At 43.5% G+C, this 17,213-nt stretch overlaps 2 protein-coding genes across 2 annotated transcripts; both read left to right on the forward strand.

The window, feature by feature from the left end:
- The first annotated feature begins 3,122 nt into the window (after window positions 1–3,122).
- On the forward strand, window positions 3,123–8,426 carry RPL23 (ribosomal protein L23). The gene is made up of 5 exons (XM_081838317.1): window positions 3,123–3,243; window positions 5,230–5,313; window positions 6,685–6,813; window positions 7,557–7,670; window positions 8,302–8,426. Exons 1-5 carry the CDS (start codon window positions 3,231–3,233, stop codon window positions 8,382–8,384), a joined length of 423 nt encoding a protein of 140 aa, XP_081694443.1. The 5' UTR covers window positions 3,123–3,230; the 3' UTR covers window positions 8,385–8,426.
- A 2,475-nt stretch (window positions 8,427–10,901) lies between these two features.
- On the forward strand, window positions 10,902–15,596 carry SPMAP1 (sperm microtubule associated protein 1). The gene is made up of 3 exons (XM_081838313.1): window positions 10,902–11,250; window positions 12,642–12,741; window positions 15,325–15,596. The coding sequence occupies exons 1-3, from the start codon at window positions 11,044–11,046 to the stop codon at window positions 15,480–15,482; spliced, it is 465 nt and encodes a 154-aa protein (XP_081694439.1). The 5' UTR covers window positions 10,902–11,043; the 3' UTR covers window positions 15,483–15,596.
- Window positions 15,597–17,213: the final 1,617 nt, after the last annotated feature.

Consider the following 17,213-nt stretch of genomic DNA (forward strand, 5'->3'; position numbering starts at 1 on the left):
GACTGGAAGAATCCGCGACCAGAAAGAAGAGGATTGGAGGAAATTTAAGGACTATTTGAATAAATATTGTAATATAAAAAATTAGAAATTACTTGAAAGAAACAAATAGGCCTAGGATTAAATTAAGTTATAATTAAATAAATGGGATTTAGAATGTTAAGAAAAGTGAATAAGATGGACTATAACTGGAAATTGTTTTATATTGGAAAGCTGTTACTTTTAATTACGAGGAAACTTAGAAGGGAGAGATTTGAGGAAGTCAACCAAGATGTTTAAAAGGTTGGATTTGTGAAGAATTAACTGTTGTTTTGTTTTTGTTTTTCTGTTTTCGTGTATCATTTTGCTTTGTGGTTTGTGTTATTGTGGAAAATCTAATTAAAAACCTATTAAAAAAAAAAGAGTGGGCGGCGGACGCTGCGGGCCAGATAAACAAGTACCTCAGGCCTTATCCAGCCTGCAGGCCTTAGTTTGGGGACTAGCTTTGGGGATTGCCATAATGCATCGATTTATTTATTTTTAATCCAAAGCATTTCTGTACTCCCATATCATAAAATATCAGGGCAATGTACAGCTACAAATAAAACCTCGTTTAAAAAGAATCCAAATAATCATTAAAGTGGCTGGTTTAAACAATCAGTTTAAACAACTGCAAAGACCTGATGGTGTAAAAAGATTCTCAAGAGCTGTCCTAAGGTCCCCTTCTGTGGAATTCTCTCCCCAGGGAAGTTCGCCTGGCGCCTTCATTATACACCTTCAGGTGCCAGGCAATAATGTTCCTTTTTAACTAGGTATTTGGTTGATCTGATTGACATCCAATGCCCTTTTTAAAATAGGTCTCTTTTTTCTTTGGAGGGGGATGTTATTGGGTTGTTATTTTTATTTTGATTATATATTTTGTGGTTTTTATGTTGATCTTTTCTGTGAACTGCCCTGAGACCTCCTGGTAAATTCAGTAAAAATATATATACATAAATACATACATAAAAGCAATATGAATACTCTGCTCCCATCCAAAGGGCAAGGATGAGGTATTTTTTAGTGATTGCACGACAAGCAGGTGTGATAAAGCCTCACCTGTTGGATTTCTTTCCACCACACAGCTTAAAGACAAAACGAGCCTTGCATGGAAACAAAGGGAGAAAGGATTAATTAGTTGATCGACGAGGCCAGAATTTTAATTTATGATTGTGGCTGCTGAACTTGAGTGTAATTCCAGGGGGAAAGGCAAAAGGCGGATCTAGACGGATCCTCATGAATTCATATGATTTTTTCATTCAAATTAAATAAAACCACCATAATACTGAAGACCATGTCTTACTCTGTAGACAGCATCAAAAAAATCATGCGTCCACTGTTTTGTGGGGACGCAGGGGCGCAAAAACATGGTTAAAAAACACGGATCCTCATGGATCCTCTTGATTTTGGCAATAGATCAGCCCAAAGTCACCATCAGATGAAACATCATGGCCATGGGCACAGCATGTAACACAAAAATCACGTATCCACGGCTTCCTGGCCACACTGGGGCCCAAAACGTGTAGATCCGCCTTTAACCCAGACCCTAATTCCAGGTAAATTCAGCCAAGAATACAAAATTTGAGAATTGTAATCTTGTAAGCTTCCTCCTGCTCAAATGGAAATGTTGCTTTTCTAAGCTTTTTGAGTCGATTCCTAAATGTTACACTTGCAAATTCTTAAATTGGCAATCAAAAGAGCAAAAAATCCATCCAGGGGGCACCCGGATTTGAACCAGGGACCTCTTGATCTGCAGTCAAATGCTCTACCACTGAGCTATACCCCCTCTTCCGGCAACACGCTGGACTTCAACATAAGGAAACCAAACTCGAAAATCGTGTCTTTCTTTCCAAAAGGGATTAACGGAGATTTAGCTGAGAAACGCCCTCTAATGACAGAGCGTGCAAAGCACCGGTGCACCAAACGTCAAAGAATTGCTGCTGAACGTTAATTCGGTTACAACAAAAGCTGGTTACGGTCCCCAAACTTAGACAATTAGTGACTCATTGGGGAGCAACTGATTTCCAATTTAAGATACTTTTTTTTTTTTAAAAAAAAGGTGAAAGCTTTATTTATGTTTAACAATTTCCGGGTTGTTAGCAGCGTTTTATATAGGCTGTGAATTGTTTCACTGGTGATTTGCTGGTTATATTTTATGATCAATGGACTTGCGGTGCACTATTACAGTGTTGTTTGTTTCTCGTAAGCCGCCTTGGGATGCGTTGGAATGAAAACGGCACAGAAATGATTTATATATTTTAAAAATATATAATGTAAAATATAAATCAAAGGGTTCAAGGCGGGCTCCTACTGAGAAGTCCTTAGTCCCCAGTCCCAGATATAAGTGAACTGCTTTCAAGTTGCGATCAGTACGGGGTAGAGCGGGAGAGTCTTAATCTCTGGGTCCTGGGTTCGAATCCCGCCTCGGGCAAAATATTCCTGCATTGCAGGGGGTTGGACTAGATGACCCCTGCGCCGGGTGACTTCCCACTTTATGATCCAGATGCTCAGAGAGACGATCAGCTGCTTTCATTCATTCATATGTTGTCCCAAAGTCTCGGGACAGCGTGGAATTAGGCAGCTCCAGAATATTTGGGGGTGAACCGCAGTTCCTCGGCGACGATGGGAAGTCACTCTGCACATGCTCGCGGGTGGCGGCGGCTTGCAAAACGACTAACAGCACTTATTATAATTTATGAAACCGCAAGAGTAGTCGATTTGTAGGGTCGATCATCTAGCCCGACAACCGCCCTGGGTCTACAATCCACCAATCCATCAATCCATCAATCAATCAATCAATCAATCAGTCCATCAATCCATCCATCCATCCACCCATCAATCAATCAATCCATCCATCCATCCATCCATCCATCAATCAAAACATCATTCCATTTCAGTTCAAGCCCTTTTTTTAAAGGCTGCACGGTTCTGTTCGGTTACACGGGATCAGCGCCCATTGAAGTCAACGGTGCGTCCGCTTGCTTCCAAGTAAACCACGCCGAGAAACAGGATCGGGTTTTGCAGGGGAAGAGCGGTTGCAGTTAAGCGCGCGGGTCCCTAGGTGGCGCTGCAGCCGGCGCTTTTGGATTTCCGCCTCCGCCGTCACGTGAGAGGGGCGCCGCCTCACGTGACGCGGGCGCCTCCCGAGGAAAAACTACTAACTCTCCCGGCAGGCCTTGCGCTTCCTTTTCATTTTTTTCCGCCGGCCGCGCAAGATGTCCAAGCGAGGTGAGGCCTAGCTTGCTGAGCCGGGGCTGCGGGTGGCGCGGAATCCGCCTCCATCCCGGCGCCTCGGCGGGGATAAGGAGACGCCTGGTGGCGGGTTGCGCGCGTGGGGACCTTGGCTGCCACGGGGGCTGGGTATTTCCGCGTGGAATACCGTGGGGTGCGGGGAAGGGGACCCTGGAAATCCAAAGGAAGCGTTGGGTCGGGTGGGAAAGAGGTGTTGCTTAAGGGCCCCGCTGGCATCCTCGGCGAACACGCGTTCAGGGGCTTGAGCCGCATCCTGACGTGCTGTTCAGGAGAGGGTGCCGAGACGTGTCCGCGCCCGTGAAGCTGTACAGAGTTAGCGAGCAAATATACCCGTCCCTTCTGGAGGAGAATTAAGAAAAACGGGTTATGGGGTAGCAGAGGAAGGACATGCACTCAAAATACGTGTACTTGGCCTTAGGCCTAAGAGGAAGACACGGGCAGGATTCGCAACTTCTAGAGCGCTTTTAGTATGTGGGGTCCTATATCCTCTTCCCATAATAAGGCCGCCTGGTCTTCTGCCCTGCTCTGGATTTTCCTGTAATGATGATGATGATGATACAGAAGTAGTAGTAGCAGTAGCAGTAGTAATAATAATAATAATAATAATAATAATAATAATAATAATAATAATAATAATAAATAATTTATTATTTGTACCCTGCCCATCTGGCTGGGTTTCCCCAGCCACTCTGGCCGGCTTCCACAAAGACCAAAAAAATACTAAGATGTCACACGTTAAAAACTTCCCTGATCTTAAGCATGTATAGTTGTTGTTTTTTAAAGCCTAAGTTTCAAAATCCAGCTTCTGTTGTGCTAGCCATCCAAAACACCAGCAGACGCTTAATATAGAATAAAACCACATCCAAATCTAACAGAAACCTTCAATTTAAGGACAGATAAAATAGAGGAGAATCTCGTGTGAACTGTGTAAATCAGATCTACAATTAATGGCTTTTTTATCTAAATTATTTGCCCTGATCTTCGTAGTTGCAAGACCAACTTTATAAGTTGTAAAGTTGACAGCATCACTTAGCAGCCATTTCACCCTCTCTGTCGTAGTTAAAACAATAGTTTTTTATTAAAAAAATAATTCTTCCCCTGTTTACCGCTACCTCCAGTCCCCTTCCTTTGTTTTCCCTTCTGTGGAATTTCAGATTGTAAGCTCCCAAAGGCCTATATTGTGTAAGGAACCAGGCAGTTGTGGGTTCAAACTGCTGATTAGGTGGAAGATTCCTGCATTGGCGGACTTTTGTGACCCTCAGGATCCTTTCCAGCGCAACAATTCTGTATCAATTGTTGGTGCTGTTAATATATATAATATATATAATTAAAGAAAGAAAGAAGAGGCATGCAGTACCGTCATGTTTATCACCCAGGAGCTGTAAGCCTTAATCTTGCTTCTTGCATGTTAAAATACATAGTAGTTGGGCCTCCCCAGAGTTTCTGGATCAGGTATGGAAACTTGTGGCCCTTGGAACATTATTGGACTCTGGTGATCATCTTCAGCCAGTTTGGCAAATTGCCAGGAGTGACAGATTATATCCCACAAAATCTGGAGGAGAACACCGGTTCCCCATACCTGGTGAACAGGGTGGGCGGTGTGATGTATGTAGTAGGTTTTCTTTTATTTCTCTTGTTTTGAAGAGCTGAGAGTTTTCATCTATTAAAATTGAATATCAAGTTTTAAGTAGCCATGCATGAAACTGCTTAGGTTTTGTGCATCACTCTTTAAAACTCGTCGTTTACTTCATCTTAATAGACCGGTACAGCTTATTGGAGCTGAACAAGATAGCGGTTGGTAATGGCAGTGGTGATGAACGAGTGGTTTTGCGTAGAAAAGGGGCTTGAGTGTGCAGAAAACCCTTCACTGTTTTGGGAGAAGCGAAACAAACCTTAAAAAGTGGTCGACATTGTGTGGGTCTTGGGCTAACTGTATGTCTTTCACCCCTGTCTCCATAACAGGACGTGGTGGTTCGTCTGGTGCGAAATTTCGCATCTCCCTTGGTCTCCCTGTGGGAGCTGTTATAAACTGCGCAGACAACACTGGTATGTTGTAGTTGAAAAAATAATAATGTAGTATACACCCCACTTGTTCTTATTTAAGCTGTATTACGAGAAAAGCTGAGGTGCTGAAGTTTTGTTTCTTGTTTTAGAACTTTGCAGGAAAGCCAGCAGTCTTGAGATTCTTGGGAGCTGCTGCCAGTCATTGTAGACAAATACTGAGTTAGATGAGCCAGTGATTCAGTTTCTTCACCCTGGAAAGGAGAGGTCCAACTGCTAGCATCAGCCAGCCTAAGCACTAGCTTACCTTCGAATTTTGGGTTGCAAGCATCAGGGCAGAAGGGGGTGGAGGCAGTTGGAAGAAGCTTCCCTAAGATGCATTTATCAGCATGCAACTTACTATTCTTCTTATCTGAAGAAGTGTGCATGCACACAAAAGCTTATACCAAGAACAAACTTAATTGGTCTCTAAGGTGCTACTGGGCAATTTTTTATATGCTGTATTTTTCGCTCCATAAGACGCACCTAGTTTTTAGAGGAGGAAAGGGGGAAAGCACCGTTTTTTTGAGGATCAGCTCAAAGTTGCACAGCTTCTTTTGCAAAGGGGAAAAGCCCCGGTTTTTTGAGGATCAGCTCAAAGTTGTTGAGCTTACTTTGCAAAGGGGAAAAATCCCGTTTTTATGGGGTTCAACTCACAGTTCTGCAGCTTCTTTAGGAAAGGAAACTGAGCCGTTTCTACAGTTTCCAGACAGATAATCTAATCAGCCAGTCACATGTCACTGGGGAAACAAACGGCCTCCGTCTGCAGAACATTCAACAATGGAGGCCTGGACAAGAGGCAGGGGCCAGAAACATATTCGCTCCATAAGACGCACAGACATCTCCCCTTTTTAGCAAAAAATACGGATGCAGTATATTTCGACTGCATCAGACCAACACAGCTACCTACCTAAATCTATTCTTATTAGGTTGGTGTAGATGTTAGCTGGCTTTTTGTTCAATCAGAATGGTGGCATATCATGGCGTGGGTTCCATGAAGGGTGATGTGTGGATTCTTGATCCTAGCTGGGGAGAGAGGGGGGTAAAAGTGAATTCCTTTGCCTTGATCTCTTTCCATTCTGAATTTGTGAGAAGGAGTGGCCTTTATTCAGTTCTGACTCTAAACAGCAGTGCTCATCGAAAATGTAACTGGGCAGAAGCAGCAGGTTTTCCCTTCTGAAAAGCACTTGTTGGGTCTGCTTTCCCGTGGCCCAGGGAGTTGTCGTAGAAGGGTACAGCAATAGCACAACTTTTGGGTGAGGTGACAGCTTGTGCTGCTTTGCTTCAATCAGTTGTGTCACATATACTTGAAGAGGAAGTCTCTTTAACCTTTGCTCCGGGGTGAATAGAATGATGATGATTCTGTTTCCTTTGCAGGGGCCAAAAATCTATACATCATCTCTGTGAAAGGGATTAAGGGGCGCCTGAATAGGCTGCCAGCTGCTGGCGTGGGAGACATGGTAATGGCTACTGTCAAGAAAGGCAAACCAGAGCTCAGGAAGAAAGGTGAGTGATGGAGGAAGCTGGATTCGTGGATTTGAAGCCCCCTTACTGTGTTAATTGCATAGGGACTACAGGTAGTGGGGAAATAGCTGATCATAAGGGAGAACAGTGTTGTGACCTTGATTGTGTTGATGAGAGATAGAATGCAGTCATTTTAAAATGATGGAAAATATTTGACCTAAATTCTAATTCATATGTCTCCAGGATGCGCATAAACTGGCTGTTATTCACAATTAAGCAGATTTGTTTCCAGCTAAGTAGGTCCTTCAATACTATCTAGGAGCATAATGTGTGGTCATGCAATGCACAATTATTTGTACATATATTGTGTGTGTGTGTGTGTGTTAGTCTCCCAGAGGGCAGGTGGATCCTCATGTTAGTGTTGGATGCTATGCCCAGAGCCAAATGTATGCTGCACTCAAAAACATTTTGCTCCAAGAAAAGGTGAATTGTGTCCTGTAGTTTAAATAATATGCTGGCCATTGATGTCCTGTCCATTAGAAATTCTGCTTCAGATCCAAGGCTAGATCCACCAAAACCTATGTACATCTTATTTTCATTGAATTAAATGGTAGTCTTAAGCCTATATAATCCATACACATACACTATCAACTATAGAACCCTAAGGAAATTGATGTTTAGGAGGGTGCATCTTACCTTTGAGTTTAAGCCCAAGGGTTGTGGTGTACCTGTGCTGCGTATTCTTTATTCGGCAGCTTGTACTGAATTTCTCTTCCTTTCTGCAGTGCACCCGGCAGTTGTGATTCGTCAACGGAAATCCTATAGGAGAAAAGACGGGGTGTTTTTGTACTTTGAAGACAATGCGGGGGTCATAGTAAACAACAAAGGGGAAATGAAAGGTATGGTCGCTGACTTGGGAGTAGGAAGCAAAAAGAGTCCCATCCCGTCCCCCCTGCAAAAGCCACAGTAGGCTTGCAACTTGCAAGTTGCGTGGGGCAGGGTTTGCGTTCTGGGGGGTTGCACATGAAGCTGGAATTGCATATAATCAGAACAAGCCCAGAACTGCCCCCATGTGACCATCCCTACATTTCTGAAGGCAGTGGGCCTCTTCCACCCTTGCCAGAAGACTTGCTTAGCTGTCTCTGGAAGGCCCCAAACCTGGCAAAACCAAAATCCCAGGGCCTTGTAAGCAAGGCGGAGGAAGTGCTTAAAAGCTCTTTCTGCACTGAGAAAACCCAGCATGGAAAGAGCTTTTAAGCTCTCCCCCTTGCGTGTGTTTCATTTGTGCGATTGTAGCTGGCCAGCCGTAAAGCTGCAGTCGCACAAGTAAAAAGAGTGCAAATTGCGAGTTGACTATATTGTGAATTGATTGCTTCAGGTTTGGCTTTCCAGCTGAAGCTGCCATTCCAGTCTGTTAATGACTTCTTCCCAAGACTAATTTATTAAATACAAATTCAGTAAATATGTTTCATAGGAATTCCTTTGCCAGTGTTTAATAGTTGTTTTTTTTACAATTTTTGCCCCCTCCAGGCTCTGCTATCACAGGCCCCGTAGCCAAGGAATGTGCAGATCTGTGGCCCAGGATCGCCTCCAATGCTGGCAGCATTGCATAAACCTGTCTTGTAAACGTCCAATAAAAAAGTGGTTGTACCAAACTCGTTGACTTGTAGCAACTTCACAATTTGTGTAAGGTGTTTGAGTTGGCTTATTGGCTCCTGAAGACAGCAGAAAAGCTTGGGTCAATCATTCTCCCAGCCCAATCTTATCTCATAGGGTTGGTGGGATAAAATGGGGTGCCCCTATGTGTGCCTTGTGTTCCCTGGTGTACATGCAATAAATAGTCTGGAAGCTTCACAAGGACAGCTTTTTGGCCTTTCACTTGTCCAGTAACGGGGGTAATCCCTCTTGGATATTTTGTTTTAACTTTCCTGCTATGTGTTCCCAGTTCAGTGAAATTATGCTTTCCTGCAACTTTCTTGCAATTCATCCGTCTGCCAGAAAACACTAGGATTTGGGCTTGTGTCCTAGACCTTAGGGCCTTAATATCGGGAACTGCTTTCAGCAACAAGTGTGCAGGAAGGTTCGCTCATCCGTAAGTCATCCTGTGATCTAGTTAACGGGTACGTGGAACCAGTTGAATAAGCATGCTCTACGGTGATTTCCCAGCTTGCAAGTGTCAATGCTGGTTGGCCTTTGGCATTACACCAGTCTGTATCGTACCCAATGCTCTTCTGCATCTTGTCTGTGATCTTTTGGAACATCTTTCTGTACTGTTTATTACTATTTAAAAAGTTGAGAACCTAACGATTCATGTTAATTATGCAGTTATACCTGTATCAGTTCTTGAGCAAGGATAGTAGAATTAAAATATTTTGAACTTTGAAGTTCCAAAGGTGTTGCCGAAAGTATTTCAAGTTTAACTTTTAATCTGTACGGGATAGAGACTTGGGGAGGTTTTTTCTGTGCTTGTACTGTCCTATTTTAACTCTGGGCAAAAAAAAAGATTAATAAATAATAATGACAAACCGCTAGATCAGGCTTCCTCAAACTCGGCCCTCCAGATGTTTTGAGACTACAATTCCCATCATCCCTGTCCTGCTAGCTAGAGATCATGGGAGTTGTATGCCCAAAACATCTGGAGGCCTGAGTTTGTGGAAGCCTGCGCTAGATAATCCTGTAGTGATTAATTAGTGGGATGTGTACTTTTTAATGTGCTCCTTACACCCTGTTGGGAGTAGGTCCTTCGCCATAAGAATTTTCTTCAGTACAGCCACGGGAGTATATCAGAATTCTCTACTTTTATTTCTGTATGTCGGGGGTCGCCAAACCTGTTGAACTATGGAGCACATTTAGGAATTTAAAGAACTGCTGGGCATTGCAAAATACCAGTTTCATAAGAATAGCACAATGATCAGCCTCCCACCAACAAGCTAATAATAATAATTTATTATTTGTACCCCGCCCATCTGGCTTGGTTTCATCATCATCATCTTTTTTATTTGTATACCGTCTTTCTAGCTTACAATACTCAAGGCGGTTTACAACAAAGAAACAAAAAATGTACAACTTACAACAATCTAATGCAATACAAAAATGTGATGATAAAACAAAACTTTAAAATTAGCAACCTGCATCAAAAAGTAACATTCAACAATTATTAGAATAGTACAAAATAATAATATCAACATATAAAAATTAAACAAAAATCCGCTCAGCAGTTACAATAAATAATTTCTAAACTATAATCAATAAAACACCAAGCCACAGTACATAAAATAATACAATACGAATTAAGAAGCAGAAACTAAAGGGTGGAGCAAGGCAGGTGGAAGGGGGCCTTGCCTGAGTCTCTTCCCTCAGTTCTTTCTCTGGGTGGCTTCCAACAGAGATTAAAAGTACATTAAAACATACATCACCAAACTATTAGACTAGCAGATAGCACCCACAAGGAAAAAGCCTATTTTAGGGGAAATATATGAAATTTGAAGGGACAGGGGACCTTGGGAGTTGCCAAATGAGGTATCTGAGGGCATCATGCCCACGAGTGCCATGTTGAACTCCAACACAAATAGGGCAGGGTGAATTGCTGAACTCAGAATGTGATGTCTAGTCTACATTTGAGTTCTTCCAAGTATGTATGTGATGTCCTTAAATGTATATATATGTACCTTGCTGTGCATATATATGGCTCCTAGCTGAAGAAAGAAGCAGCTAAGAAATCGAGCAGAAAAGAATATTTTTTTCACGGCATAGAAATATTACTCGAGATCTTTAGCGTTTTTGTTAAAATATTTTTATTACATATTCTATTCGAGAAATTCCAACTCTCATGGCCCATTTTTGAGGGTAGGTTCATTCATGAAATAAGAGGATTTAAAACAAGACATTTATGTGCATTGCGTCAGTGCATCTGGCTGTTGGTGGGTTGAGTCCACCCAGGGAAGGCTTGGGGCAGAATTTCTGAATTGCAGAGGGTTCAATTAGATGACCCTCTTGGTCCCTTCCAACTATTTTCTGTTCCACTGGAAAGCATTATCCCCACCCCCCGACCCCTATTGGATCAAGACATACCATGCCTGAGATGAGTCATCTCGAGCCTAACAACCTGTTGGCAACCTCTTGGTTGTTAGGGGGCAATTGTCTATGCTGATAGCATCACAGTGACACTGATTGTGTGGTCAGGAAATAGTGAAAGTTGCTGGGGAGGCGACAGGGAAAGTGGTACAGCTGGGAATAGCGACCAGTGGCTTTTTCTCTTGCCTCGGACAAAACATGACTTGTGTCACACGAAGATGCCTACAAAGGCAAAAGGAATTCATCCTGGATGGTGTGGCCGTAGACACTATAGCAAGCAGCTACACCAACCTCCTACCCAGGTTGTGGTCTGCCTTGCCTCCTTACAATGCTCAGTTGGACATCCACGCGGCCAGCTACTTCTCATCCCCAGTGGTCAAATCTGTGCTGAAAAGGACAGAACAGGTAAGTGAATCTCAAGGATAATAAAACCCAACTCGGCTGACAATCACACAGGTACTGCAGGATCTACTGACTATTCTGCAGGATAATTGCCCGTAGAAACTTGCTCCTAGTTTGTGGTCCACAAACTACCCACTTGGAGCTTTCCGGGCAGGCCAGCTCCTCCATCCCATAATAATTTGCTGCCATGCTTTCCTTGGCTGTGCAATGTGTCTGCTTCTGCAATGCTAGGGTGAGTCGCCATGTGCTGCAATTTACCATATTTTTTGCCCTATAAAACTCACTTTTTTCCTCCTAAAAAGTAATGTGTGTGCGTCTTATGGAGCGAATGCAGGCTGCGCAGCTACCCCAGAAGCCAGAACAGCAAGATGGATTGCTGGTTTCACTGCGCAGCGATCCCTCTTGCTGTTCTGGCTTCTGACATTCACAATATTTTTTTTCTTGTTTTCCTCCTCCAAAAACTAGGTGCATCTTGTGGTCTTACAGAGCGAAAAATATGGTGATTCACATAATTGCTTAGCACAGCTCAGTAATACCTCTTACTGGTATGTTAGAGCTTTGCCCGAGAATGCAAAGCATTGTGCATCTTTTTGAAAGTGTATAGTAATAGAATCCATTGCTCTTGGAGTGGTGTGTGGGTTTACCTGCCTTGGAGGTTGTTAATAAAAGGCTGGATCAGCATTTGAAGTGCTTAGCCATACAGAGGTTACCATTTTGCCCATTAGGCTAGTAAAATCCATTGTTGCTTTTTCAATTATTTTAAATCTAGGTTGCTTCTGGAGGCAGAAGAATTACGCCCCTGTCAACCTCTCTTAAGTGTCAAGCCAGATTCCAATCCATTCAGCACATCAAAAGTAAATGGGGAAAATATAATGAAGTCCTAATCACCACCAGGCTCCTGAATTGTGCCCTACTTCAAAAAAATAAATAAATTGTGTCCTACTTAAAAGACCTTGGAATGTTTCCAAAAGATAGATAGGCTGTGCATCTTCTATAGGTGTTCAGAAGGAGCCTATAGCATGGCCTATGGGTGTTCAGAAGGGGTGTGTGAAATCTTCAATATCTTCTATATTTGGACTTCCCTTTCTTGGAATGTTTCGGCTTTTGCTGCTTGATGTCACAGCTGCCTCTATGACCTCACTGTACGCACCACATGCCCCTATGACATCAGCCCCAATTATGTTAGGAAAAGGGAAGGAACATGATGGGCAATGTGAAAAGTTGAAAGGACTCCTCCTTCCCCACTCTGTATATTTTATTGCCCAAAAATATCTTAAGTAGAAGGATTTTTTTATTTTTTTAAAATAGTTCTGTACAGCCCCTAGCACGTTGCTGGTACTAAAATGCTAAGCAGCATTAGTGATAATGTTTTTAATTGCTTTTGCTTGTTACAGACCCGCGGAGGTACCTCGAGGGATGGCTGGATAGTAGATTATTTTCATATCTATGGGCCAGGACAGAGGTACTTGAACAGAAGAAATTGGGCAGGGGCAGGTGAGAGAAATACTACGACTTTTCTATGCCTGTATTTTGTTGTTCCTCCCCCCCCTCTCTTCTTGGAGCTGTTCCCCCCTATTTCATTGTGGGAATCAAAGGCTTTTGAAGCTGTGTTTGATGCTGCAGAAATGACTTAATTCAGGACACATCCATGTGATACATTTAAAGCAGTATATACAGTGGTACCCCGGGTTACATACGCTTCAGGTTACAGACTCCGCTAACCCAGAAATAGTGCTTCAGGTTAAGAACTTTGCTTCAGGATGAGAACAGAAATCGTGCTCCGGTGGCATGGCAGCAGCAGGAGGCCCCATTAGCTAAAGTGGTGCTTCAGGTTGAGAACAGTTTCAGGTTAAGAACGGACCTTTGGAACGAATTAAGTACTTAACCTGAGGTACCACTGTACCGCCATAAACAAGCATGGCTTCCCCCATGGAATCATGGGAACTGTAGTTTGTTAAACGTGCTTAACCCACCCTATTTCCTTCATAGAATGACAATTCTCACAGTTCCCTGGCAATGTGGGAAAACCCTACCTAAGGTCCCTCACACAGACAAATCCTTTACTCACTAGCAACGACGAGAGACATCCAAGAAGTCTGCAAAAGCAAAGTTCTGTTTCTTGCTCTAGCAGGAAAGATTTGTACAGTGGTACCTCGGGTTACATACGCTTCAGGTTACATAGGCTTCAGGTTACACACTCTGCTAACCCAGAAATAGTGCTTCAGGTTAAGAACTTTGCTTCAGGATAAGTACAGAAATCAGGCTCTGGCGGTGCGGCGGCAGCAGGAGGCCCCATTAGCTAAGGTCGTGCTTCAGGTTAAGAACAGTTTCAGGTTAAGAATGGACCTCCGGAACGAATTAAGTACTTAACCCGAGGTACCACTGAACTGAGGATGCTAGACAGACGGTAACTTAGACATTTTATTAATGACCTGGGTGGATGCAAGAAGGAGTGTTATAAGAATTCTAAGGTCTCAAATATAGAATAAATGTTCATAAATGTACAAGGCAAACACATACATAAGTATATAAACCACATGTCTGAAATAGGTCAGGAGAGCAATCCTGAAGCCATTTTGACCCTCCCAAATTGACCTCAAATATTTCTCTGCAAGGAGGAAGGAAATGGGAAAAGCTTTCCAATTGTCTTTGGAATGTAGGGGCTTACACTCTCCTGCAAACACAGTCTGGCAAGTACAGTGGAACCTCGGTTTTCGAACATAATCCGTTCCAGAAGACCGTTGGAATTCTGAAATGTTCGAAAACCGAGGAGCAATGGGCAGTCTGCAAAATCCACTGAGAAAAAAGAAAAACGCAGCAGAAGCCGTTCAACTTCCGATGTGCGTTCGAAAACGGAAGCAATTACTTCCGGGTTTTCGGCGTTCGGCTTCCGAGACACTCAAAAACCGAGGTTTCACTGTATCTGTTAAGCTGAGCAAACTCAATTATGTGCAAGAGATTCAGGAACTAAAGTATTTACTATCACCTGGGTAGCCAGGCTACCCAGAAAATGCAAGAGTTTTTCGCGACTGGACTTAACTGTCAGAAGTCCTTTAACTTTACCATCGGGACACGAATGGTGCTGTGGTCTAAACCACTGAGCCTAGGGCTTGCCGATCAGAAGGTTGGCAGTTCGAATCCCCATGACGGGTTGAGTTCCTGTTGTTCAGTCCCAGCTCCTGCCAACCTAGCAGTTCGAACGCACGTCAAAGTGCAAGTAGATAAATAGGTACTGCTCCGGCGGGAAGGTAAACGGCCTTTCCGTGCGCTGCTCTGGTTTTGCCAAAAGCGGCTTAGTCATGCTGGCCACATGACCTGGAAAAACTGTCTCCGGACAAACGCCAGCTCCCTTGGCCAGTAATGTGAGATGAGTGCCGCAAGCCCAGAGTCATTCGCTACTGGACTTAACTGTCAGGGGTCCTTCACCTTTACCTTAAGGCATTATTACTGTAGGTATCCTGGCAGACAGGAGAGAAGCAATACTCTCAAATTTCTGCTGGAGATGGCCTCCTGCTGTGATGCATGTATTATGTTTTGGGGGGTGGTCTTGGGGTACAGGGTGGGCAATTTCAAAAGCCATTGTAGGGTCTTGCACACCATTGTTCAGGGTTCTCCTCTGTCCTGCGTGTGGTGACCCTGTTGCAACGGTTTGTTTCCTTTTAAATGAAGATCAGGCTTACTAGCTGCTTTGCTTTCAATATACAGTGGTACCTTAGGTTAAGAACTTAATTCGTTCCATAGGTCCGTTCTTAACCTGAAACTGTTCTTAACCTGAAGCACCACTTTGGCTAATGGGGCCTCCTGCTGCCACTGCGCCGCTGCCACACGATTTCTGTTCTCATCCTGAAGCAAAGTTCTTTACCCGAGATAATATTTCTGGGTTAGCGGAGTCTGTATCCTGAAGCGTATGTAACCTGAAGCGTATGTAACCCGAGGTACCACTGTACTCTGGTTGGCCTCTGCTTTCTCCACGACTGGGGAGAGCTCTATACAGGCTCTGAAAACCCCATAAGGGAATTAGAGGAATTACAACAGGGGTAATAAAGAATTAGTTTCTCCCCCTCTCCCCACATACAGGTCATTCTCCGCAGCAAGTGGCTGGCCACTATTGGCACTTGATGGACGTAAAGCCGGTGAAAGGGTATAATGGACGTTACGGCTACCGCCGCAACACCCCTGATCTCCGCACCCGTTCCTCTTGCTTTGGCGAAGTCACATGTTTCCCCATCCATTGAAGCGTAGAATATGATTTCTTCACTGCCTTCCTCTTATCACACTCTCCTTTTGTTGTCAATTATATTGTTTTCTCCAAAATAATAATAAAAAAATACTTTTAATTTCTTTACATGGACATTGTGTGTGTGCTTCTGTGTTGTGGGGTGGGGGGAAAGAAGAATAATGTTACTGTGATAGGAATTTTGAGGTCTTAGATATATGGTAATGTTCATAAGCGTGCCAACCAAGCACATACATAGATCAGCACAGGAAGACCGACCTGGAACCATTTTGATTCCTAAACTGAGCAAATGTTTTCTCTGCAAGGTCAAAGTGGGAAACCTCCCCATTGTCTCTTTCCTCACAAGTCCCCGTCTTAAGGACACATTTAAGATATGAATAGGGTGTGAGCCTGTGAACTGGCCCAGGAACTAAGTATTTATCAGTACAAAAGACTGGCCAGGCTACCCAGGCAATCCAATCAAGTAACCTGCCAGACAGGAAATAAACAAGGACAGGAGAAAAACAACATTCAAATTTCTGTTTTAGACTGCCTTTTCTGTGATGTATGTATGATGTTTCTGGGGGTAGTCTTGATCTACAGGGTGGCAATTTCAAAAGTCTTTAGAAGGCCTTGCATGACATTTTTCTGGGTCCCTCCTCTCTCCTGCAGGTGAGGGGAGCACCCTGTTGCAACAGATCAACAAAGATCAAGCTTACTAGCTGCTTTGCTTCTCAATATTCTCTGACTGGCCTCTGTTATTCTCTCCTACCAATAGGGAACTTATGTAAGGACTCTGTGTGGGCTCTTGGATACCCCAGAAGGGAAAAGGGCAATTTTTGTTTACAACATTACAAAGCCTGGGTGCCTCCCCCTCTCTCTGCCTAGCGGTGGCAAAGAACCCAGGGGGGTCCCAGGCACTCACCCAGGGCCTGTGTTCCTTTTGCTACGGAAATTACGGGGGCGGGGGCACATCTTTAAAGTTAAATGTTACAAATATTATGCCTGAATGTATCCTTTAAACTTGACAGCTCAGGGAAGTTACCGTATTTTTTGCTTTATAAGACTCACTTTTTCCCTCCTAAAAAGTAAGGGGAAATGTGTGTGCGTCTTATGGAGCGAATGCAGGCTGCGCAGCTATCCCAGAAGTCAGAACAGCAAGAGGGATCGCTGCTTTCGCTGCGCAGCAATCCCTCTTGTTGTTCTGGCTTCTGAGATTCAGAATATTTTTTTCTTGTTTTCCTCCTCCAAAAACTAGGTGCATCTTGTGGTCTGGTGCGTCTTATAGAGCGAAAAATACAGTACCTAGCTTTAAAAATAATATAAAATCAACTCCTTTGCCAGTTTCCTCCATTCCAAAGCTATTTCCCCCTTGAAAAAGAGACTACAGGAAGTCCCCAGAGGTGACAATTGCTGAGCTGATTGTTGGCCAAGGAAAAGCCTAATCCCATCACTAAACTTACCAAGGGGCCAGACATGCAAAGGAAGTTCTATTGTACTTTGGCTGGTGGGACTTCAGAGGTGTTTGCCTATGCTAATTTTATACCTGAGTCTTGCCCTGCCATAAGAATTTGTAATAAAATTTATACCCTGCCCATATGGCTGAGTTCCCCCAGCCAACAAAACACTAACATACAATAATCTATTAAACATTAAAAGCTTCCCTAAACAGGGTTGCCTTCAGATGTCTTCTAAAAGTCTGATACAGTAGTTGTTTTTCTCTTTGACATCTGGTGGGAGGGTGTTCCAC

This window comes from Podarcis erhardii, assembly GCF_964252035.2.
Source record: "Podarcis erhardii genome assembly, chromosome: 13".
NCBI classification, from domain to species: domain Eukaryota; kingdom Metazoa; phylum Chordata; class Lepidosauria; order Squamata; family Lacertidae; genus Podarcis; species Podarcis erhardii.

Coding starts and splice junctions, on each gene's coding strand:
- SPMAP1 (XM_081838313.1), top strand. CDS start 11,044: ATGACTTGTGTCACACGAAGATGCCTACAAAGGCAAAAGGAATTCATC. Junction 11,251..12,641: donor TGCTGAAAAGGACAGAACAG/GTAAGTGAATCT, acceptor TGCTTGTTACAG/ACCCGCGGAGGTACCTCGAG. Junction 12,742..15,324: donor AAGAAATTGGGCAGGGGCAG/GTGAGAGAAATA, acceptor CCCCACATACAG/GTCATTCTCCGCAGCAAGTG.
- RPL23 (XM_081838317.1), top strand. Junction 6,814..7,556: donor ACCAGAGCTCAGGAAGAAAG/GTGAGTGATGGA, acceptor TCCTTTCTGCAG/TGCACCCGGCAGTTGTGATT. Junction 7,671..8,301: donor CAACAAAGGGGAAATGAAAG/GTATGGTCGCTG, acceptor TGCCCCCTCCAG/GCTCTGCTATCACAGGCCCC.